We start from the raw sequence: 24,804 nt of genomic DNA, 5'->3' as shown, positions 1-24,804 counted from the left end.
ACAAGTTAACATTGGCCTTTGCTGCTGGGTACTAATTGCCTATGGGTAAGGACAGGCAGGCTTACATCTGAATGAAAAAGTGACTGTTGTTACAGCTTATCCAGTCTCATTTCAACCTATTTTGTCTTGGCATGGGTGATAGGAAAGGAAAAAAAGCAAGCTTTCCAACAAATTTGCAGAAAACATATGTAAATTCCCCAATTCTAAATGATCTGGCTGGGTATCAGCCCATTGCTACCCTAAGAGACTCTCAGGAATGAAACCTCTCCTAAAAGCTTTTGGCTTTACGCAGCTGGAGAAGGTACTCTGTGGTTTTTCAGGTGCAGTCCCTTCCTCTTAACGTTAAAATGAATGCTTGGCACTTCACAAGATGAGGACTCGACTCTGGCTTCAACCTGTGCTCTTTCAAGAACACTTTTCCCTCTGCAGTTAAATTGGCCCCAAATTCAGACAGTGCATTCTTTCTGAACGGTACATTTTATGATCTGAGCTTAGGGGCCTCATAAAAGATGTAGTGTGCAAGTCACAGTATCTTACGCTCAAAGGGTCATAACCACCGCATCCACACCGATACCCACAGAACTCTTAAAGACACTTCTGTTCCGTAGTGTTTATTGCCAAAGCAAATTTCTAGTCCTGACATTTCTGCCGGTCAACTTCCCACGGAAAAGTTTAATAGTTTCTATTATAAAGTTGATTTTCTCACATGTTCGATAGTCTAACAGAGCCAGAAACTGAACATCTTGCCTCATTTCACGTTTAAGAGCTGAATTTCGGCTCAGTTTCTTCTACATTGCGCTAGTACATAAGCATTCAACTTTTATTCCATGCAGCTATTAGAAAGATATCACTATGACTGCAACTAAAATATGTCAAGAAGTATTTTGTTTTTCTTCCATGCTTCTGGGAATGTTTCTTACCTCACGCATTAAACGAGTAACTGAACCAAAAAGCGCCATTCCCAGGAGAGCAGCACGGGCTGATCAACATCTCTAGCAGGTTACGCAAAGGATGTAAATGTTTTCTGCCACCATGTGGACACAACGATTCTGGACAAAAGATTGTTCTGAGCGATTCCTTTTCGTGTCAAACAGCGAAGTTCATCTGTTGCTAATGACTCTCAGCTGAAAGCTGAGGGATCCTTTGGCCAGGGCTGAGCAAACCATGTCATTGTGAATAAGAATATCAGACTAAGATCACTCAACAGTTGTCTGACAAAACAAATCAAGGCTGAATCGGAAGAGAAGCTTTGCCTTGTCAGGCGATTGTGAGCACGCATTTGATGTGAACAGAAAAAAAACCCCTTAATTTATGCAGTGTAACAAACTGGAAAGATTTCACAAAACCTGGAAGTGATGCTTGGGAAGGTCTGCTCTGCCTGCCACCAACTGCAGAGCCACCAGCGATGAACCGGGGTACGATTAGACACGTTCACTCCTTAACTTTTGGCCTTGGGGAATTAAAGAGTTGTAAATCAGCCCAAATTCATTTGATACCCAGTTCTGCAAGTCTCCTTTCCACTGCCAGTAATTTAGGCAAGGATAGAACATCGCTATTTCTGATGTCATGTCCGTCAAAGCCAGATGGAGGCCGTGACCAAGGTCACAGCAGCAACAAGACTCAAAGGGTCTCATGGCGACCATAGTTCTGGCTTATGGTTCTAAAGGGAAGCTGGGCTGAGTCTAAATAAGAAATCCAGAAGAGACAAATTAACTTCCACCCCTTTCAGTGGCTTACAGAAATACCACATCATTTGATACTTAAGAGTTGCAAATAAGTTGATTGTCCCAAGCAAGAACATACCTGCAATAAATCCCCATCTAGTCAGGACCAGAAGAAACTACCTCTACCGCTATAAAGCAATTGTTTCTTCTCCAAGCAATCTTGCAACTGGATGAGGAACAGTGGCTGTCAAGAGACAACCTCTTGAATACCTAAAGGAATTGGAAGTTTCGTGAACACGATGCTCATGGTCTCTTCAACAGCTACACATCATATATATATATATATATATATATGGGTTAGAAATAATGACCAATAAAGGAAAGAAACCACGTAATATCAGCTTGTATACAACTTAGGGCCAGGTGTTCTCCAGGAGTGACACTGCGTGCTCACTAAGGACCCACCTCAAGGAGGATGGTCACTAAATAAGGATCATCTCCTCACATGCAATGAAGAACATACACTGAAGTCAGGCCCAAGCAATCAAGGCTCTGGGAATGAAGGAGACAACAAAATCAGCTTCTTTCTTTCTTTCTACAGGCCTGAGATGTGAAACTCAAAGCTACTTAACTCTCATCTGCCCACACTTTAAGGTTATAAAAATTTGAAGAGCTGAGAAGAAAAACCTGGAGCACCAAGACCACTGTTGAAGGACTTGGGACAGCTCGGCTTAGCAAGGTCCATGTCTATGGCTTAGCTGGGCTGCGTGCCACATGTATTATACGTTCAGAGTGATAAGAACTCTGAGAGATGTCACCTCACCCACGACGTGTGTTTGCTTATCACCCACAAAAAAAGACCCCTCACAACACTTCGGCCCGTTCCTGATATTCATCCACTATAAGGAGGCTTTCACGGTGTAATCTCAGCTCCTCAGCTGTGAAAACTAATGCAAGACTTCATTTCATTCTCCTACTAAAGCCTCATTTTCCTCAGATACTCCACACACATCCATAATTCAGCAGCTGCGGAGTTTGTGGGGTCGGTTACCTACCGAGTAATCTCCATGTGCCTCGTGCTTTTGAGAGCCGAGCAATTCACTCCCATTTTTAGCAACTGTATTGTGCTTCACCTTTGACAATGCTCTGGAATGACAGTGATTCTTTTTGTTGTTGAAATTATTAGACATAAGTCAGTAATTTCCCTTCGAAAAAAATAACACATTTGTAGATTTGTTAGAGTCAAAAAGCCGAAATCTTAACTGGAAATTTATGGTCTTACTTAATATTAGTCAACATAAAAAGCTACTCTGCAAAGGGAGGGATTCAATTTTACCAACAGAAAATATGGGGATTGAAACAATTTGTGCTCACGTACAGATGGAAGTTATTATGAACTCTCGGAATTAACACACATTGTTTTGACTTCGGAATGTAACAGCAAAGCATGTTTCTCCAAATAAATGCTCTACCAAGCTAGCGCTGAGCTGCTTCTAATTCCAGTTGAATTCTCCCGAGTGCAAGATGTGGTTTTCATTGTTATTATCCTGCTGTTTTACAAAACAATGCCACTTTATCTCTAGAAGAGTTTTGATTTCAGTCATTTTACTTAATGTCAACCCAGTCTAACAACTTCTGCACTCAGGTTTCTCCTTGGCATCAGAACTCCAGGTAATCGTGAAAGGACACAAAAAGAACAACTGAAAAATCAAAACCACGTATAAAAAGCTGTGAAAGCAGGGAAGCTTCTATAAATCCTTTCAAGTATTTAAGCTGATACAAGTTTTTCTGGGCTGTTTCTCACCCACAGTGATCAAGACTTGCATGAATGACTTGAGTAAGGTGATGGAGACACAAGTTCTTTATGTTCCAGTAGAGTCGGCATAGAATCTTTTCAGTTGGAAGAGACCCTCATTGAGTCCAACCATAACCTAACTCTAGCACTAAACCATGTCCCTAAGAACCTCGTCTAAACACCTTTTAAACCCCTCCAAGCAAGGTGACTCCACTGTTAGACCTCCAATCTTCCCACAGCACCCAGAGGGAATTAAGCAAGCGAGCCTCATTAATCAAAACCATAATAAACGGCAGGACTGGTTCCTCGAATTAAAGCCAACACCTCACAGGTTGTGATGGTCCAGAGATAAGGAAGAGGCAGCTGCTCATTTTGCATCCAAGCTTCATTATTTTCACGCATTGACATGAACTACGCGTATCTGGAAGCTTTTCTTCAAGCAGCCATAAGTTCTTCTAAAAGCTGCTTAAATGCAATAGTTCCAGCCTCCAAAGGAACACACAAAGGATTCAAATGATCTCAGGTTTTTAGATCAAGTCGGTCCCTGAGTACAGAACTTTTGTGATGTGTTTCTGCACGTTATCTACCTGTTCTGCTTTCACAATGGAATTTCCTCTTGGCAGGACTACAAAAAGCCGCAATATTTGACCAAGGATATCAAAACAAAGGTGACTACAACAGTTTATACGGCCTTCAGTAACACTTTCCTGATTAAATAAGTAGTAGAAGCGCCCAAAAAATTCCGATTTAGTTTTACTATGTTTTTATACTCAACGGCACACAATCTCAAGCATTAACATGTGAACCACTGGTGTTGTACAAACCACTTCAAAGTTTGGCCACTGACGACTCCAGTTTGTACCAGCACCAGCGGCCTCATGTAAATTTGGAAACTTTCTTTATACAAATACGTACTTGAAGTCTTCATTTACTTTTATGAGTTTAAACACATGCCGGTGAGTTCAGAAACCAACTGCAAGGGCTTGGAAGGTAACGTGGGTGAGTGACCACGTGTTCCACTGTTCGTAGCCATTTAGAAATAAGACAAGAGCAGAATCCAAACGAGAGGTTTCAGCAGGTCTAAAGTGGATAACACCTCAGAGACAAGTCAAAGAGAAACACAGGAAAATAAGCGAAGTGGTGACAGTTACTACAAAGATACTACAGGCACAAGGGTCAACTAACCTGGGCTACAGAAATAATGGAAAAGCGACCAACTTGGGCTCAATGAAGAATTCATGATTTCAATCAAGAAAGAAGCACAGAGAACTTGCATGAAATATCTGAGCGGCAAACTCCAGAATAGGAACAAAACCATGAAAGGCTGAAAAGCAAAGCGAGCAGCATCACGACCCACAAATTACAGAATGAACTAATGTATTTATATAAGTAGAGATTAGGAAAGCATAGATTTGATAGTAATTGAGAGAGAAAGCTACCAAAGCATTGGAAATAAAGAGTATTTAATCCCTTTTTCTCACTAGTCCTCCCTACAAAAGTGTGAAGAACTGGTTGCCATTACTAATACCAGCAACAAAGAGTCACAGTTTAAGGTGCATTAACAGCTTGGTTAAGTGAATTTCCAAGATTAGCAGGACTTGATTAACTTCCTCTTAAGATACTTTAGCCTTTAAGTATTTCAGAGCCATTGGAGGTTATCTTCCAAAATACACTGAGCTTGGGCAAGATACCAGAAGTCTGGAAAATGGTAAATGCAATCCAAGCTTAAAAAACAAACAACACGAAAAGACCCAGAAGCTCCACTTCAATTTGGAGTAGGGAATGGGGAGAAAGTGGTGGAAGAGAGAACTGGAAAAACAAACCAAGCGACTAGAAATGAAGCATTAAAAACGATCCGATTTTTCAGGAATAAAAACTGTCAGACTAAACTAATTTCAAGTCTTACAAACAGGTTAGAAACCGAAATGTCATATTTCTGTTGGAATTTAAATAAATCTCTTGGCACTCCATGGTGTAATATGCTCGCAAGCATGGGGGAAATGGGATATTGATGAGGTATGAATGAACACAGAGCAAGGAAATACTCTTTGGGTGCAGTTAAACAATAGTTCACTGCTGTAATAGACGTGCTAGCGAAGCGGGAACCCGTTTGGGTTTAGGCTTCACCTCAGTTCAAAACTTTAATTGGGTGAGCTGGGTAGAGAATAAGCTCAAATGCAGATTGCACAAAGCTGAGAATAAACTCTCCACCTTTGGTTTCCCATCTTCTAGTTACATCACCAAACCAGAAACAAGATTAAGAACAAAAAGGTACGTCTTTGAGGTATAACAAGTGAAACGTTAATTAAATGAGTGACCTGCACAAAGTCAGAGTGGGCTATTTTGTTGCTGTTCAGAAGAGACTTGGGATTGCTGCTTGTACTGAATCCCAAAATTCACTGGTTTAGGTTGTTAAGAGGAACGTAATGAACTGGAAAAAACCTACAAGACCTGTGAAGTATTTTTCCCATCCTGCTCAGTGTTTTGAAGGTACCAGTTGCACAGTGTACCCAGCGTTGGGTACTGCGCTTCAAGAAAGACGTGGATTCAAATGGAGAACGGGAGATAACGAACATGCTCACAAATTAAGACATGACCCATGAGATAACACTTTAGAAAGAAGCCGTTGTCTTTCAACGCTTAAAAGTTTGCAAAGAGGAAGGGAATTAAATGAACAGATTATTATAGTCTGATGATCATAACAGATTATTATGACCCGCCCTAGGAAGAGGCAACAGTCAAAATCTCAAATACACATTTGTAAAGTTGTAAAAAGTTAAAACAACTTCTCATGCATGCGCCAAAGTAAAGGATGATATTTAGAATACATAAAAGCAATGAAGTAAGGAAGATTAGAGGATTCTTTTTTTTTTTAATACAAAATCACACATGGGCTAAACTTAAGATTTTCCAGCTTGTTGTGCTGGAACATCCTAACTATAGAGCTAGAGCAAGATTTAAGACACAGCGTTGAGAATGACATGAATGAATCTTCAAGTGTGGCAGAATAAAGAGAAGAAGAGAAAACATTGTGCACATTGTTTGGAAAACTGTAAGACTCGATAGCGTTTATTTGAAAGGGAGAAGATTCATCATTAGCTGGCAAGCCCTTCTCCAAGCACAATGAGAGCCTCAATCACAAGGCAATAAGCAAAGACAATGATCTGAAGAACGTCTCCATGAGTTCACAGGTGTTGAGAGCAGTATCACAAGACAGCAAATGCACATTAATACCATATGGACACTGAGCAGATCGTACGTACTCATTAAAAATATCTCCGTGTACCAACCTGTGCTATATTTTTGTTGAGAAGATATACTCCGTATTCAAACTGAAGCTTCTCCCCTCCCTTTGGATATAAAGGAAATCTGATGGGAAAGAGAAAAAAAAAACAACATTTAAGGTGAAATTATTCAAGGAAATGTCAAAAAGCTACATGTTCCTTTTCTGAGGAATTACAGATTTAAAAAGCCTCCTTGCTGACTTCTCCCGGGAACCCCCCCCCCAATTGGGAACCCTTTGCAATTCCCTTTTGCAGCCTTTTAAAATCAGATGACAAAATTCAACTAATGACTTGCATCAAGTATTTTAAGTTTATAAAGATGCTTTGTGACTCTCCCAGTGCCGTTACATCCCTCTCACTAAGTGAAGCATGTTTTAAGAAGCGCACAGCATAATGCCAGATCCCAACGTTATTCCGTTGTTTTCGGCTATTTGCATTTGGTTAGCTCGTTTCCAAAGAGAAATAATCTCTCTTTCGATATAAAATGTTATCTTGCGATTCAAAGTGCACAGGTCTCTTCACACACAGACATTGGCAGAACATTTAAAGGGTACAAGTGGTTTCTTTCCTTACGAGAAGCTTCACACAAGCACCAAAGCCTCAAGTCATTTCCAGCATTGCAGGTCACTACAGCCCTTGCAAATATTCTACCTGAGGTCAGAGAAGCAAAACTTTGCTCTCTAAAGCACTGAAATCTGCATTAAAAGAATATAATTTTATGTGTATGTTCTAGGAATCTTTGCTTAAGTTCTCAAACAGTTTTAACATTTGTACGTTGCATTTCTTAGGATTGTCTTTTAACTCTTCTTTACCACCAAGAGGTTACGGGGTCATCACGGTCAACGCAGTAATCTTAGTGCAATCTAAAAACTTACGTTTATGGGAACGCCACCATGAAATGAGCTTTTACCTTTTCAAGAACCGTATGTTCTGTAGCCCCTAATCAAGATGCTGAGCGCATTATCCGCACAAAACCCACATTACATCAGAAAGCCAAGTCTCCCTCAAATATAAGATAACATATATAGGAGATCAATATCTACTAGAAACAACACACATTCTAGAGGGGTGATTACGCAAAGTGTATTTTATCATCAATCAGCCCCACAGTAGAGTACATTTGCAACTTTTAAGGAGAATTATATAGCACCATTAAAGCTAAAAGGTGAAGAGGTCACCATCACAGCAGATCGCATATGAAGACATCAGCTTCAAGTTTTATGCTATGTTCAAACTCACTAGGTCACTTCAAGTTGAGGAATATAAAAATCGCAGTGAATAGCGTATATCTAGCTCACCTTGCTTAATAGATCTATAAATTCAACTAGTTCCCCATGCAAGAAAAGCTTTCAAAACGAACATATGCTACAGAAATTCCACGAAGCGTTATCCTAAGTGTAAAATGGTAATCAAAAGGAATTCCTGGCAATATCTACAATTACACTACACTAGAGCAGGACTTTGATTTAAAGGATACCTTTACAATTAGCAGTATAAAACTAACTCAAGCTTGACAATAAAAGCACCATTAGGAGCACAAGCCATGTTTCACGAGGAGATGGTATTTCATTAAGTACCATGTATTCTATCATTAGACACAGAGCTTTTCAATGCATACAGCACAGAAAAGAGGATAAAAACTGGTTTACAGTGCTCGCTACCATCTCTCACACACAGTTTCTTTCAAGTGGTAAAGATCATGCTTTTCGGCTTATTACGTTGGTCGTGCTTATTTGCTAATATTCACATTTCTGACCTCTAATTTCCATTAATTCATCTTGAAAGACTCTAAACTACATACATCCTCGTGTCAGCTTTCATAATGTCATCATTCACATGAAAGTCTTGAAAAATGTCAGTGGATGTCTTTGTGTGTGCGTATTTATGACCCGGAGAGAAACGTTACCCACTTTGATGTTTCCTTCTTTGTGCGTTATCTCACTTGCCCATTACGCCTGGTCAGAAGCAATAATGTTAAAGAAGAGGGACCACGACATTTTATATCGTGTTTCATTGAGTATAATCGAATGCAACTTGAACTGCTGGCTCCCTATGTGAAATTCTTCTTGCCCGCTCCTTAGAAAAGCACGACTGTGAGCTCAGCCTCTCACTTGGGCACGCTGCAAAAACATTAGCTCCGCCATGTATGGTTTTGGTTTTATTTGCTCCAAAAATACATTTGAAAACTACTATTTTAGTATTTTTATAATCGCAAAGCACTCCATAAAATGTAAAACGGCATCCGCCCGCCCATTCTAGTCCAACGTGTGCCTGCCTTGTTTCCATTCTTGTTGATACATTTGGGAAAAATATCATCAAATAATATCATCAAATCGCTTAAAGCAGAACACAGATACTTACACTAAGGTGACAAATTTAAAGGAGTAAGTGTGTTATGCTTAGTGGAAAGAATAAAAAAAACAAACAACAAGCTACAGGTGGTCTACCTTGACAGGGAACTGCTGGAGAGAGTCCAGCGCAGCCACCAAGATGCTGAAGGGAGTGGAGCATCTCCCGTGTGAGGAAAGGCTGAGGGAGCTGGGGCTCTGGAGCTTGGGGAAGAGGAGACTGAGGGCTGACCTCATTAATGTTTACAGATACATAAAGGGTGAGTGTCAGGAGGATGGAGCCAGGCTCTTCTCGGTGACAACCAATGATAGGACAAGGGGCAATGGGTGCAAACTGGAACACAAGAGGTTCCACTTAAATATGAGAAGAAACTTGTTCCTGGTGAGGGTGGCAGCGCCTGGCCCAGGCTGCCCAGGGGGGTTGTGGAGTCTCCTTCTCTGCAGACATTCAAACCCGCCTGGACACCTTCCTGTGGAACCTCAGCTGGGTGTTCCTGCTCCATGGGGGGATTGCACTGGATGAGCTTTCCAGGGCCCTTCCAATCCCTGACATGCTGGGATTCTTTGTTGTGTAAACATCAGAAAAGATCATCTGAGAAAACTTACCAAGTTGTAGGAAACTTGTTCTGAGTAAACTCTGAGCAGAACACTTACACACTGTAAGGAAACCACACACCTACTGCTAGCAGGCAGGAGTTATGAATCAATCTACTCTGTGAGGCTCCAAGTGTACCCTTGTAAAAATACATTGATAATTATGACTATGGAATATTACTTTTCAATAGTATGTAGCCTTCTTAAACACAGCCCTAATACCATAGATATTCTATTTCTATATATAAAGATCACAGTGCTCAGCTGGCACACAGCAGTAATAACTTTAACAGTGACTCATAAAGAAGATCTTAGTTCAGAGAACATTAATTTGATGCAGGACAAAAACACATTTAGTAACTTATAACAGGTTAACCCCATTTGGAATTGTTTCTCCACCTCCTGTTTCCACTGTACTCAAAGCTATTCTTGCTTCACTTAAGACATCTGATATGTCAGCAAAGATGCTCAAATTTAAATAAAGTCCCACTCTTAATTCAGAAGGTGGAGAACACTGTGTATAAGCAATCCAAAACTGCACACCAGATTGATTTTAACCAGATGTTCAATCTGTGCCTTTAAGATTTAAGATAACATAAAGAGGATTCTCGATCTTCAAAGCTTACGTTTGTTTTGGAAGTTTTCTGTTTTGCTTATTTAATCCCGAAGGACTGTAACAAATGCAAAGTTTTTATTAATTTCTTTGAGTTGTGTGTTCTGTTTTATAGGATTCACTGGGATGTAAGTCAGAGGACCAGTGTTACCCAGCTGCACTGCGCTGCAGGACCAGAGGTAAATCCCTAATAAACCGCCAAACATACACATACACGACATTTTCAGATGCACAGCTCAGCCTTCCTTTCATGGCATATCACTTTGGACAACACTTGTCGTCTTCTATGTGTGATACCACAACAACAACAGTTTCTTCCATAGTGAACCAAAACATCATTGTGTTTCAAGCCACAAGGCACACACGGGGCTTTGAACATTAATATGTTCAAGAGTAAAGCTTTCCCAGTCTCACAAGAAGAGGCTTTGATTGCCATTTCTCATAGGAGACAGCATATGTGTACATACACCTATATGTATATATATAAAAAAGTCAGTTACAAGGCACTGTTTATCATCTCTTAATAATTAGAACAGAGATGGTGACTCGTCTGCCTCCACCTTACCTCTGTCCCATCTCTCCTGCTTGCAGAGTTCCCAAGAACAAGCATCTTCTCTTTATCTGTGATCTTAATTTCAACGAGTCAACCTCCACTGCTTTATTTCAGCCTAACTGCTCTTAATTACTGTCCCGCTTCCTAAGCGGACGTCAGCTCTTCAGCTTAAACCTCGACCAAGAAAAACCGGCATGGAAGTTGGATGAGAACACATTGGTAACAGTTGATCAAGAAACTCTTTAGCTTCCATCAAAGGCACCTAATATTCAAATTGGATACTATTCTTAGTACCAAAATCCTTCATTTAACGCAACTGGATGCCACTAACCACAGAGCAACTCAACAATGAACTGTTGGGTTTTTGAAGTACATAGGGTAATCGATTTTCAGCCTCTTTACGCGAGAAGGTTTTGATCGTAGAATAATTTTGGTTGGAAAAGACCCTCAAGATGACCAAGTCCAACTGTTAACCCACCCCTGGAACTGCCCCATGTCCCTGAGAACCTCATCTATGGTGTCTGTTCAACCCCTCCAGGGATGGTGACTCCAGCACTGCCCTGGGCAGCCTGTTCCAATGCCCCACAGCCCTTTGGGGAAGAAATTGTTCCCCACATCCAACCTCAACCTCCCCTGGTGCAACTTGAGGCCGTTTCCTCTGCTCCTGGCGCTTGTTCCTGGGGAGCAGAGCCCAACACCCTCCATGCTACAACCTCCTTTAAGGTAGCTGATCACAAACAATGAGTAAGCAAACAAGTATGAGCAGGTCAAGGCTTAGGGTACCGTTGATTTACATAACCAAACATATCTATGTGTGAGAAACTCAAGTGAGACCAGCAAATCAAAGCATGCACTCGAATATCCAAATACAAACCAGTGCAAGGCTAAGAGGAAGAATCTCTAATTTCCTTGTAAACTGCTCAGGCAAACAGGGGTGGAGAAGGAAAAACCCCAGCTAAAAGGGGTAGCTAAGTGAAGTGTCAACATCAGTGTTATTTTACACTGTAGACTCCATGTGAAAGTTTCTAGGGTACTAAGCCTCATTAAACCCTCCCAGAAGGGTCGTGAAAAGGGAAAAGCGAGGCGAAGGTTTTGTGCTTTGTTCACAGAAACTCTGCTGGGGAAAAGTAACCCCAAGTCAGTCTTTTAAATAAAAAACAGGGCAGAAAGCTGACCTTTCCTCCAAGTTAAAACCATAGAACCAGCACCCAACCATCAACAACAGAATTACATTTTGAGTTCTTCGAGGATTTCGCTACACTTCAACAAATGCTAAGTTTTAAAATAGCCAGTTTGAATTTGCTTAAGAAACATCATGCTGATGGGTATCAAGCTTACAGGTAGCCAACTACACCATCAACAGGACTTGGAGGAAGCCGGTACGTTGGAAACAGCCTTTAGTTAGATTTTGTTTCTTCCTAACGTTATTTAGCCAAGTAGCACAAATCTCAGACACAACAAACATGCAGCTACACCTCAAACTGAAACAAAAAGCATAGTCTTAGTACAGTAAATCATATGTTTAAGGTTATGAAGAACGTAGACACAGTACTAAACTGTCAACTCTGATTTAAAAGTCTTTCTGTAAAAAAATTGATGCATTTCCAGTCAATATGGAAAACTAATGGTGCCTGGTTAACACGATTTCCACTCCAGCTGAATCACTGAGATGCAAACAGCTCAACAGAAATAGCGTTAAACCAAGGCAAATTTCAATTCTCAGTTCAAGATGTATTCTGGAACACATCTAAAAACATTTGTGGTCTGGGGGAAGAACGAGATGAGCAGACGGGAGTTTCAATGACCGCCTTTGCCAGCTCCAGGGGCCTGAGGACATTTCTATGGGCGCTACGACCCCTCTGCAACAATCCGATCCCAATGCTGCGGCGCGTCCCATGTCCCACCAGACATCACTCCGCGTTGCTGAAAATACCTGTTCATCCACACACAAGGAGATCATCTCAAAATCAGAAATCTAAAGGCACAAAGAAATCAAACGCATCCTCTCCAAGGCAAGTTCAAAACACCCTGTACCTCAGAGCTATGGTAACGTTTCCCTCTAAATAAACTTCATCCCTTCCTTGGGTTAGAATATTGTCAAATTTACTTTCCAGGGTTGATTTAAGCTTTATTTTTTATGATTCAAAATATAATCACAGAATCCCAGAATTTCAGGGATTGGAAGGGACCTCAAAGCTCATCCAGTGCAATCCCCCCATGGAGCAGGAACACCCAGCTGAGGTTCCACAGGAAGGTGTCCAGGCGGGTTTGAATGTCTGCAGAGAAGGAGACTCCACAACCTCCCTGGGCAGCCTGGGCCAGGCTCTGCCACCCTCACCAGGAACAAGTTGCTTCTCATATTTAAGTGGAACCTTTTGTGTTCCAGTTTGTACCCATTGCCCCTTGTCCTGTCACTATTGGTTGTCACCGAGAAGAGCCTGGCTCCATCCTCCTGACACTCACCCTTTATATATCTGTAACCATGAATGAGGTCACCCCTCAGTCTCCTCTTCTCCAGCTCCAGAGCCCCAGCTCCCTCAGCCTTTCCTCACACGGGAGATGCTCCACTCCCTTCAGCATCTTGGTGGCTGCGCTGGACTCTCTCCAGCAGTTCCCTGTCCTTCTGGAGCTGAGGGGCCACAACTGCACACAATATTCCAGGGGTGGTCTCCCCAGGGCAGAGCAGAGGGGCAGGAGAACCTCTCTGACCACCCCCTTCTAATATAACAAAGGAGACTACGCTTACGTCCCACTGAAAACGTCTGAGAAATTCCACAGGTAGAGAAAAACCTCTTGCAATGATTTTTCTTTCTGATATTTACATTTCAAGGTGAGATGCCTCCAGTTTGGATCAATCAGGTTTCGTGCTTTTTTTCCTTATAAAAAGTATTAGTTAGTTCTTAATAAAAGAAAGGGTTTTAACCCCTCTCTTACTGACTTTTGAATATATGGACTAAACCACTGGTTTTGATAAGACAGCACGGGCAGGAACCACAACCGCTCACTAATATTAATGTATTTAAAAATAAAAAAGAATTGGCTATAGAAGAAAGGTCTTTATGTTGCCCACAGATATTGGTTCTGGAAAGCCAGAGCTCTGTTTCAAAGCTAAAAAGATGATAAGCCTAATTTTGGCGTTTTAAGCATTAGATCGCCCTTCTCACACCTCAGAAATGGATTGTGCTAAACAGTCAACTCTAAGCACTGAGAACTTCTTTTGGCAGTCCCACCTCTTTCAGTTGACCTGAGACAAGAACTTATCAGCCACCAAGATCTCGTTTGATTTTATATCCTCAGCTAATCCTTCGCTGGTTTACAGAGTAACTTCAGTGTTTGATGAGCCTGCAGTAAATCACCGCAGGACTCTGGGTTCAGTCAGATGGTAACTGTTAGGAAAAGCTGAAAGAATCCTTATTCCATACATTTAACTCAGACCTCAAGTATCTCTTATGAATTCAAGTCCAAACACATTTACTGTTGTGTTCTGTGATTTATGAACTCCTCTCTATCAAGAAAAATCACATATGTACTAATATATTGGTGGCCAATTTTTATTGTCTGTAGCCGCCTGTCTTTAATACAAACTATTTTTAAAGCTTAAGAAATTGCTTCATTTTTAACTGCTTTCACCTGCTTCTACTTTGGTATTACCCCATATGTTTTAGATCTTTTATTCTCTCTTCTCTTCAGATTTCTGCTATATCCCAAATTATATTAAAGTCTCAAAGTTTAATCTCTCCTTCAGAAAGATCTTTAGGGAAGAAGTCAGTAAAATAATGATTTTTACACATCAAATCTAACTGGTTTCCACAGGCTGAAGTGCAGCACAATGTAAATAACATATTACATCCCATTGGGCAAATGTAAGTAAAATTGCAAATTTAGTTGCAAATTGTGTTAGATAACCTTAATTTTCAAAGGGATGCAAAAATTCAAGGCCCACTAATATTTGTAGCTTCGCGAGCTAAATTAACAGCAGACATTGATGTTTTAAGGATGCTGAATCACCCAACAGTTCACTGAACATCAGAAACTTAGGCCAATGATTAAATGAAGGCGCCACCACCGTATTTGCACCATATTTGTGTCCTCCTGACTGCTTCCTGCCCAACAGCATCCACCGAATTTGTCAGAGGACAAATCTGACGTGGCTTTTTCCTTCACTTTTAATTTTCAAGGACAGTCAGCAGAAAGGCTGCAGGGAGATGACGCCGGAGCAGCCTTGGCAGAACGCAGCTGAAACCCAATTATTCACTGTTATACAGATAAAGAAGCGATGTGATTTCTGTGGCTGTAACAGTGACTGGTGTGAGAGCAGAGACTCATCCATCAGATTGCACAACACTACTACAAAATAAGGCCATTTAAAAACCAATGATTTTCAAGCTTAAGCCCATGGATAGAACACTCTATACGAGGACAGAAAAGTCCAATCCAGATAAGATAACGACCTGAAAAAGTCACAAGTTCTTGCTTGATGTGACTGAAGTATGAGGCGTGTACGAGAAGATGGTTTAAATATTTACTGAAGTTTGAGTTATTTCAACCTCACCCCCTTTTTGGGGGGCTGAAGGAAGGCAGGCAGGGGAAGAAGGAATTAGTGTTTTCCCTCCAACCCAACCATGGCCTGTTTGCTCATTGTAAAGGAATGTTGCATCCAAAGGAGAAAGCTTGTGTTATTTAAAAGTGCTGGGACCAGGCTTGGGGCTGTGACTGTCTCCCCAGGGAGGTGTCACAGCCCCAAGCCTGACAGTGTTCAAGAAGACTGGACAACGTCCTCAGACACACGGTGTGAACTGTGGGGTTGTCCTGTGCAGGGACAGGAGTTGGACTCCATCATCCCTGTGGGTCCCTTCCAGCTCAGGACATTCTATGATTTCATAGGAGAAGAAAGCAAACTTTGAAAGCCTTTTAAGTGAGAAGGACTATCATTGTCCAGCCAGTTCACTTGACACCACTATTCCCCAGGACACTTTGAATGAAGAATCAGGAAAAGTAGCCTGCTAAAGAGCCACAAGCACAAAAACTCCCCAGCACTTCAGAGAATCATTTCAGTTGGAAAAGACCTTTAAGGTCATCAAGTCCAACCATTAACCCAACCCTGGCACTACCCCATGTCCTGAGAACCTCATCTCCATCCATCCAACCCTCCAGGGATGGTGACTCCAGCACTGCCCTGGGCAGCCTGTTCCAATGCCCCACAGCCCTTTGGGGAAGAAATTGTTCCCCACATCCAACCTCAGCCTCCCCTGGCACAACTTGAGGCCGTTTCCTCTGCTCCTGGCGCTTGTTCCTGGGGAGCAGAGCCCGACCCCCCTGGCTCCAAGCTCCTTTCAGGCAGTTCAGAGATCAGAAGGTCTCCCCTCAGCTCCTGTTCTCCAGCTGAACCCCCCAGGTCCCTCAGCCGCTCCCATCACACTTGTGCTCCAGCCCCTCACCAGCTCCGTTCCCTTCTCTCAACTCGCTCCAGCACCTCAAGGCCTTTCTTGGCGTGAGGGGCCCAAAACTGCCCCCGGGATTTGAGGTTTGGCCTCCCCAGTGCCCAGCACAGGGGGAAACCTCTTAGCACTCCACCAGAAGACCAAGGCACAAGAAGCTTTGGCTTCAAAAACTCTTTAATTCTGAGATAAGCTGTGCCATGGTTATATCGGCTCCAGAGCAGAGACTGACACAGATCTTAAGTAGCAGATGCAAACAGCTGAGTGCTTGTTAGAAGGAACACAACTAAAATAACAGTACAAAACTACCTTCACCACCAGATTTCTCCATTACAGAGATGCAACACAGAGCACTTCACATCCCTTTTAGATCAAGCTACCAGCTGATGGTAGAGGCCACAAACTGACCTTAGGGTGGCTACCAGTCTATGAGGAACTAAGTAGTCAGCCAGCAATCAGCATGATTGGAAAAATTCTAAACAAAAAAAATAAGAAATCCACCTGGGAAGCAACGCTGAAATCAAATTAAAAGGCAGAAAAAAGACGATTACAAGTGTGCATTTTGCTTTGCGAGAGATGAGATTAAGACGTGGATATGAATCGCAAGCCACAAGTGAATTCAGATTTGATTACTCTATGTTTTTCGGTTCCTACTTGAGAGAAAAACCTACACTTGTAAAACAAACTTGATGACAAAAATACAGTCTGCCGGGGAAAAAAAGCATATCCTCATTCAGGCTGTACACGACACAAAGATAATTAGTTTACTGGGAAAGGCAAACATATTGGCAGCTTAACTTTCTGAAACGTATTTTCAAAATGCCTATCTGAATAGCTCAACAAGAAGATAATCGAAAGCAGAAGGGCTGCCATCTTTCTATTAAGAAGTGTAACTGCTGTGACCTTGCTCTTGGAGAATATACAATAGCTTCAATATGCATGGGCTGCATAGAAAAAGAAAGATCCAGATTATGAAAGTCAGGCAGTTCTTGATAAGACAAGTCACCAATTTATATCATTCAGCAAATAACGTTTTTGAATACCTCAAAAAAATAGCTAGCAAGCCACAGAACAAGCAACACTGATGTATTTTTGTAGATGGTGCGTTTCTGTGAAGTATTTCAGCTTGAATTCAAGGCTTGCTACATCCACGCTGTGATGGATATCGCAAGGCAAGGACCATTTGTAAGGACAGGGCAGACGACTTCGTTATCACAACTGTAAATCTCCCCGCCACCGAAGGATCGTTTTTACAACTTTATACAGGTCAAGTCGCCGCTTCTTGAAAAATGAAGTCATGTTTTGAAAAGTAATCTCGTCAGGAGTCTAGTGTTCCAATGGGAGTAAATTAAGAGCAGTGTGTCTTCACAGAAACATTTCTCAGCTGTGGATGTCTGTGGTCAGCGGTCTCATCTACAGCAGCAATCCAAATCTGATTTTTCAGATGGGACAGGAGCATGTAAAAGCTTCAAGTTCCCAGAAATAGTATTAAAGGTATCTAAATTTATTAAAGAACACCCGATCTAATTCTTAATCTACGCACAGTAATATTTGCTGACTCAATGAAGGCAAAAGCATGATTTTGGTGATCAAGAATAAAAGCCTGGATTCCAGCTAAATATCCTCAAGAATGTGGGACGTAAAAATACAGTTCAAGATAAGTTCAGGGCAAAAAGGGTTCTTTGAGCAATATAGTCGAACATTTAACACACACTCAATCTACGGCAAAGAATCAACTTTGCTTTGACAGCTATTAGATTTCTCAACAAACCATCTCCCTCCATCTGATTTAAGTTTGCCAACATTTCTTCCCAAAGCAGCCATTTTATTATCTCAGCTGAAGTACCAAATATGATTAAGAACCTCTCGACTGAGTTGGAAGATGTTAATGGCAGTAAAAGGATATTCTTTACTTGCATGTGTCAGGTTTTGCAGACTGCTTTGTTGCAAGAGGCTTATATATTACCAGGCAACCAAGCAACAACCACCTTCAGCAGTAGTAAGTTTACTACAGCTGAAACTCTGATCTTCCCCTTCACAGTAATGAGACAAACTTTTAGACTACGCTCATTGAACAGGTAGTTTCCAAATGCTCCAAAATTACCTATATGTCTGTTCAGCAACACTTATTTCTACTCACTTGTAAATCCAGCTTGCCACACTTAAAAGAACTGAAAGACAATGCATCAAGAAAAGTAATTTGGAAGCGATCTGGTAGCAGAACCGGTTTTGATATAAACTTTGCTTTACTCACAGGCCTGAGAAACGAAACTTATTTCATAACTCATGCTGTCAGTAACACGGATTGCATGACTTAATGCTGCACGAACTTCACTCAATACAATGGAAGTTTTCTTTATCAGTGCAAATGAGTGTGTCTGAAATAGAAACATAGAATCATTTCACTGGGCCCCTGTGGCCAGGAAGGCCAATGGTACCTGGGGTGGGTTAGAAGGGGGTGGTCAGTAGGTCAGAGAGGTTCTCCTGCCCCTCTGCTCTGCCCTGGGGAGACCACCCCTGGAATATTGTGTCCAGTTGTGGCCCCTCAGTTCCAGAAGGACAGGGAACTGCTGGAGAGAGTCCAGCGCAGCCACCAAGATGCTGAAGGGAGTGGAGCATCTCCTGTGTGAGGAAAGGCTGAGGGAGCTGGGGCTCTGGAGCTGGAGAAGAGGAGACTGAGGGGTGACCTCATTCATGGTTACAGATATAGAAAGGGTGAGTGTCAGGAGGATGGAGCCAGGCTCTTCTCGGTGACAACCAATAGTAGGACAAGGGGCAATGGGTTCAAACTGGAACACAGGAGGTTCCACTTAAATTTGAGAAGAAACTTCTTCCCGGTGAGGGTGGCAGAGCCTGGCCCAGGCTGCCCAGGGAGGTTGTGGAGTCTCCTTCTCTGCAGACATTCAAACCCGCCTGGACACCTTCCTGTGGAACCTCAGCTGGGTGTTCCTGCTCCATGGGGGGATTGCACTGGATGAGCTTTCCAGGTCCCTTCCAATCCCTGACATTCTGGGATTCTGTGATTTCAGCTGCAAGTGATCCTCAGGTTCATTGAGTCCAACCATATCCTAACTCCAGCACTAAACCACGTCTCTGAAAACCTCGTCTAAATGCCTTTTAAACATTTTCAGGGATGGTGACTCCAGCACTGCCCTGGGCAGCCTGTTCCAACGCCCCACAGCCCTTTGGGGAAGAAATTGTTCCCCACATCCAACCTCAACCTCCCCTGGTGCAACTTGAGGCCGTTTCCTCTGCTCCTGGCGCTTGTTCCTGGGGAGCAGAGCCCGACCCCCCTGGCTCCAAGCTCCTTTCAGGCAGTTCAGAGATCAGAAGGTCTCCCCTCAGCTCCTGTTCTCCAGCTGAACCCCCCAGGTCCCTCAGCCGCTCCCATCACACTTGTGCTCCAGCCCCTCACCATCTTTGTCACTTCAATGTCCTTATGATGAGGAGCCCAAAACTGAACACAGGATTCAAGGTCTGGCCTCACCAGCGCTGAGTACAGCAGCACAACCACTTCTCTAGTCCTGCTATTTCTTGAAAACATCGTTTCCAGTTCCAGTTTTTGAAAAATCTTTTAAGAGATGCGATATGAACGAAAATACAAAAATAGGACAGAAATAATTGCTCTGTATGTGCATTTCACTGGTACAGACACATGAGGGTACCAGAAATGTGATTAAACTCCAGTGAATGTTATTTTTCTTAAATGCATATAGGTAGTTCCACTCTGCCTAATGTCGTTTGATTAAATGCATGTTCTATTAAATATTCAAAAAGCGGCTTGTAGAAGCGTCATGTGTTTCCTTATAAAGTTTCCTTATAAAAAGCAGCAACCAAGCACTACTTCGAGTCAACAGAGATGCCAAAAGCATCCCAAAGAGATGGTGTAATGTGCTTTACTGTGGTCCCTTTAAAATTAGCAAGGAGACTGATACGATTTTAAAAGATCCAGTAGCTTCCAGCCAGCAAAATGCAGACATTTCATTTGTGAGATGTTTAGGTTGTATCGGTAGTGAAAGAAAAGAGCTGAAAATTATCTAAGAAAGACAACAGCAGCAAAACCGACACAGGCAATGTCACAAAGTACGACTCACCCCAGAAAAAATGATCATTATTTTGCTCTAAACTGGAAGTTATTCTTATTTAAAAACCTGGGTGAAGACTAAGAGAAGCATTAAGTGCAGGGCCTGACAGATATTGTCAGAATGTACCATGAATTGTTTAATTTCAGCTTTCTTATTATGTTTATGAGGACGTGATGAAGTGCGAGGTTTCAGTTGCACAAGAACACGTCAAAGGAATTCAGGTGGTTTATTCAACAACAAAGTTTGTTACTAGAGACCAAATCATGCTGCTGTCTTCAATAGTTCAAATTTGGGAGTTATGTAATCCATCATTTGCTTTCAAATCTTTCAGATTCAGAACCTTTGAGGATTCAGAACTTTTCTCCCTACAGATTTGATGTAGTCTGGAGGTGTTGAAATGAACCATTGAATAAGTGTCTTAATGTCTAAGTGACTTATTGAATAAGTGTCTTAGTGAAAATTACGTTCTGGCCTTCGCTTTGTGGTTCAGAAAGTCATAAAAGCAGATTTATGGGAGAAAACTTACAGCCTTTTAGTAGCATCACAACTATTTTATGGGATACAGGACGGGAAAAGCTATTGAATAGATTATAAGTAATAATATCTCTACAATTACAAAGCTGACCATATAATCAACGCCACTGCCCATTATTCTATGCATCATTTTACCTTCAGTAATGAGGCCAGACAAGTGCTACATTCTCACCACAGCCTCCTATAATAACTGAAGCAGACGAAATTGAATAGTCCTACAAAAGCCTTGAGATTTAAGTGACCCGGATCATCCAACTAAACAAACCTGAAGCGGATAAAGTATCTCCCAAATGTAACCCATGTTCCAAAAGCTCTCAACATATTTAACCAGCTTCTTATAAGGGCTTTAAAAAGCTGGTAAAGAAACTTGAAAGTGAAGTAACACATTTATACGGTGTAACATTAAAAACAAACATGTACTTATTAAATTGCTTTCAGGTGAAAATATCAGATATTCCCCCAAAGCGCAATGTTTATAACTCTTCATATGGATCTCAGGGCAACTCTACAGTCCAAAAAACACCCAAAAAACTACAAAGCCAAGTAAAATGTTTAACCTAGTCAAAAATCATGATGCTATGTGTTAAAATAAAGACTGTGTATAGAGAAAGTCTCACAGTAATTACTCAATGGTTTATATTGGAGTTTGAAAAGTTGCTAAAGGACAGGTCATGGAAATCAAGAGATTTAATAATGCCTGCTAATTGCTACGTTCAATTCAGTCAGGAGCAGGTGAGAAACACGAGCTATTAGTTTAGAAAGAAAACTCCAAGTTAAGACATTTGAGGTTTTCTATAGCAACCAAAATCCTTTGAGAGGTGGTAGGATTGACTCTGCAATAGCTGGGAAGACAAGATCCCAGGCAGGAGCTAATCCTGAAAAAAATCTCGCTGAACACAGGTAAACGGCCCAACTGGGATTCATCTACTTAGCGAAACTTTCTCCATTTCAGAAACCTATTGTGAAATAAAGTATTAAGCCATGAGGGTTTGGAAGGCCGTGGCTTGAAGGGCTAAACCTTCCAATCTGTCTCAGACAACAGGAAATTGGCTTAATCTTTATACACCCCCACACAGGCAGCTCTACGGCTCAGAAATCTGTTTTCCAGATATAAATGTTCTAGTTTGCTGCTCTTCTGAAATGGACGTGCAGCTGAACTGAGGGAGTGCGGTCTGGATGAGCGGGTAGTGAGGTGGACTGGGAACTGGCTGAAGGGAAGAAGCCAGAGAGTCGTGGGCAATGGGGCAGAGTCCAGTTGAGGCCTGGATCCAGTGCAGAGCCTCAGGGGGCAGTGCTGGGGCCGGGATTATTCAATATATTCATCAATGACTTGGATGAGGGAATCGAGTGACTGTCAGCAAGTTTGCTGGGGACACCAAGCTGGGAGGAGTGGCTGACACGCCAGAGGCTGTGCTGCCATCAGAGACCTGGACAGGCTGGAGAGCTGGGCGGGGAGAAATGGAATGAACTAGAACAAGAGCAAGTGTAGAGTCTTGGATCTGGGCAGGAACAACCCCAGGTTCCAGTGTAAGTTGGGGAATGACCTGTTAGAGAGCAGTGTAGGGGAAAGGGACCTGGGGGTGCTGGGGACAGCAGGGTGAGCATGAGCCAGCACTGGGCCCTTGTGGCCAGGAAGGCCAATGGTACCTGGGGTGGGTTAGAAGGGGGTGGTCAGTAGGTCAGAGAGGTTCTCCTGCCCCTCTGCTCTGCCCTGGGGAGACCACCCCTGGAATATTGTGTCCAGTTGTGGCCCCTCAGTTCCAGAAGGACAGGGAACTGCTGCAGAGAGTCCAGCGCAGCCACCAAGATGCTGAAGGGAGTGGAGCATCTCCCGTGTGAGGAAAGGCTGAGGGAGCTGGGGCTCTGGAGCTGGAGAAGAGGAGACTGAGGGGTGACCTCATTCATGTTTACAGATATAGAAAGGGTGAGTGTCAAGAGGATGGAGCCAGGCTCTTCTCGGTGACAACCAATGATAGGACAAGGGGTAACGGGTTCAAACTGGAAAACAAGAGTTTCCATTTAAATATGAGAAGAAACTTCTTCCCAGTGAGGGTGGCAGAGCCTGGCCCAGGCTGCCCAGGGGGGTTGTGGAGTCTCCTTCTCTGCAGACATTCAAACCCGCCTGGACACCTTCCTGTGGAACCTCAGCTGGGTGTTCCTGCTCCATGGGGGGATTGCACTGGATGAGCTTTACAGGTCCCTTCCAATCCCTGACATGCTGGGATTCTGTGAAGGAGTGTGATCACATGCTGAGAGATTTAAACTGAAGCAAAACAGATTAATGTTCTATTAAGCTACCCAGGAAGTGTTTGGACAAGTTATTAAAATGGTATCAAAATCAATTTGCGAGACATAATTATCTCTAGTCATATTTTTTGTGTCTAAACAGGAAGATCTCAGCGAGTTTAAATCTCAAGCGAGTTACTTCTTCTGTCCCACCACACGTCACCAAGCTTCACAAAGAAATCAGACACTTCCAAGCACCCCAATAAGACCTTTACATCTTGATATGGACTATCAGGAATTAGTATTAAAATATTGTGATAAAAATTCTCACATCTAATCAGTGTTTCGGTCCTTTGAATCCTTCGGTTGCAGGCTACAAAGTGAAGCTTAACCAATAATTACCACTATTATCATATTAGCGCAGACAGGTGCAAAGACACCTGGGAAATAGGCAAAATTCAGGAGAAGGAATTAAGAAAGTGGATTTAAGGCCGGCAAAAGAGTTTTTTAGTAGCACAGTAACAATAGTGTAGCTACACATTGGAAGATGATGATTACAGACCAAACAAAAACTCTTCATTTAATATTAAGTTGATTTATAATAGATAATAGTGTTATAGTGCTCTTTTGCAGTTGGTTAAAATCCTCTGCATTAAAAACAAATTATTTTCTCAGGTTTATCAATGACTGACCCCTCAGGGAAGCTACACCATCTGCAGTGATACAGGGAATTGACAATTAACTAATTAACACTTAAAGAACTAACCCTACCCCACATCACTAAAGACACTTAGAGCTAACCCTTTAACCCACATCACTATTGCCCATCCTTGCTTAGCTCTGTGTAACTTATTGTACAAGAAACAGGACTTCACTGACACCTTGCAAAGATAATAATCCTTGGGTGAACCGGATAACAGAAACTTGGGCACAGGACAGGAGATACACCAGTTTAACCAACTCAGGAGTCTGAGACCCAACCAGCTCATCACACTGGACCAAAGGTGACCGTGTACAGAGAAAGAGGACCCGGGATCACCATCACTGGGCAGCTGCAACCAGGAGGAGCCGGAGGTGGAGATTATGGAAACGGTCTCCCAGAACTCATTGTAATACGAACCATCTTCTAGGAGACAGGTTATGAACATGTATAGGCGTTCCTAAAACTTCCATGTATATGTAACACTTTACTGCATTTAACCAAGCTCACAGCTACTGTAATTTTACACACGTATCAGGTGAAATGATTGCCTGTGTGTCTGGTGTTGTAAACAAATACATATCTTCCTTATAACCTCAAGGGTTGTAAGGTCATTCCGCGCCTCAGCAGTTTATTCTCATAGTCAGTAGCAAAATACAAAAGGCAAATTTTCCTATAAGCAGCCAAAACTTACCCATAAGACACACTATCTACGTTTTTCTAGCATTATTAGAAGCCATATCAATAGCATATGTGTGCCAACAGACCCAGAATGACAAAGCTGATCTATGTAAGACCACAGATCTTCAACATGAGAAACTCCGACTGTCCCGCAGCTACTGAAAAGCAGTAGAAAATAACTTTAAGCTCAGTGTCACTTCAGACTTCCCAAAACTGTTCAAGGGCTAGTCTGTCTGTGGTTTTTGTTTTGTGTTTGTTTTATGGAGGGGTTTTTTGTTGGTTTTCATTT

The 24,804-nt window shown here is 42.2% G+C and overlaps 1 protein-coding gene across 7 annotated transcripts in view; it reads right to left on the bottom strand.

Annotated features, from left to right (window-relative positions):
- The window catches only part of UVRAG (UV radiation resistance associated), a 112,406-nt gene that overhangs the window by 30,668 nt on the left and 56,934 nt on the right, over positions 1-24,804 (bottom strand). For 5 of the 7 annotated variants that reach the window (XM_065833635.2, XM_071814734.1, XM_071814760.1 and 2 more), the window contains one exon: positions 6,750-6,828. In XM_065833635.2, the coding sequence (XP_065689707.2) occupies positions 6,750-6,828 (79 nt within the window). Of the gene's footprint in view, positions 1-1,819; positions 1,935-2,342; positions 2,870-6,749; positions 6,829-24,804 lie in introns of those variants that run through there. The other 2 variants (XR_011741410.1, XM_071814892.1) reach the window with 2 other exon arrangements.

The sequence above is a fragment of the Patagioenas fasciata genome, chromosome 1 (assembly GCF_037038585.1).
Source record: "Patagioenas fasciata isolate bPatFas1 chromosome 1, bPatFas1.hap1, whole genome shotgun sequence".
Lineage (NCBI taxonomy): Eukaryota > Metazoa > Chordata > Aves > Columbiformes > Columbidae > Patagioenas > Patagioenas fasciata.
This window is presented reverse-complemented; position numbering and strand designations above follow the sequence as displayed.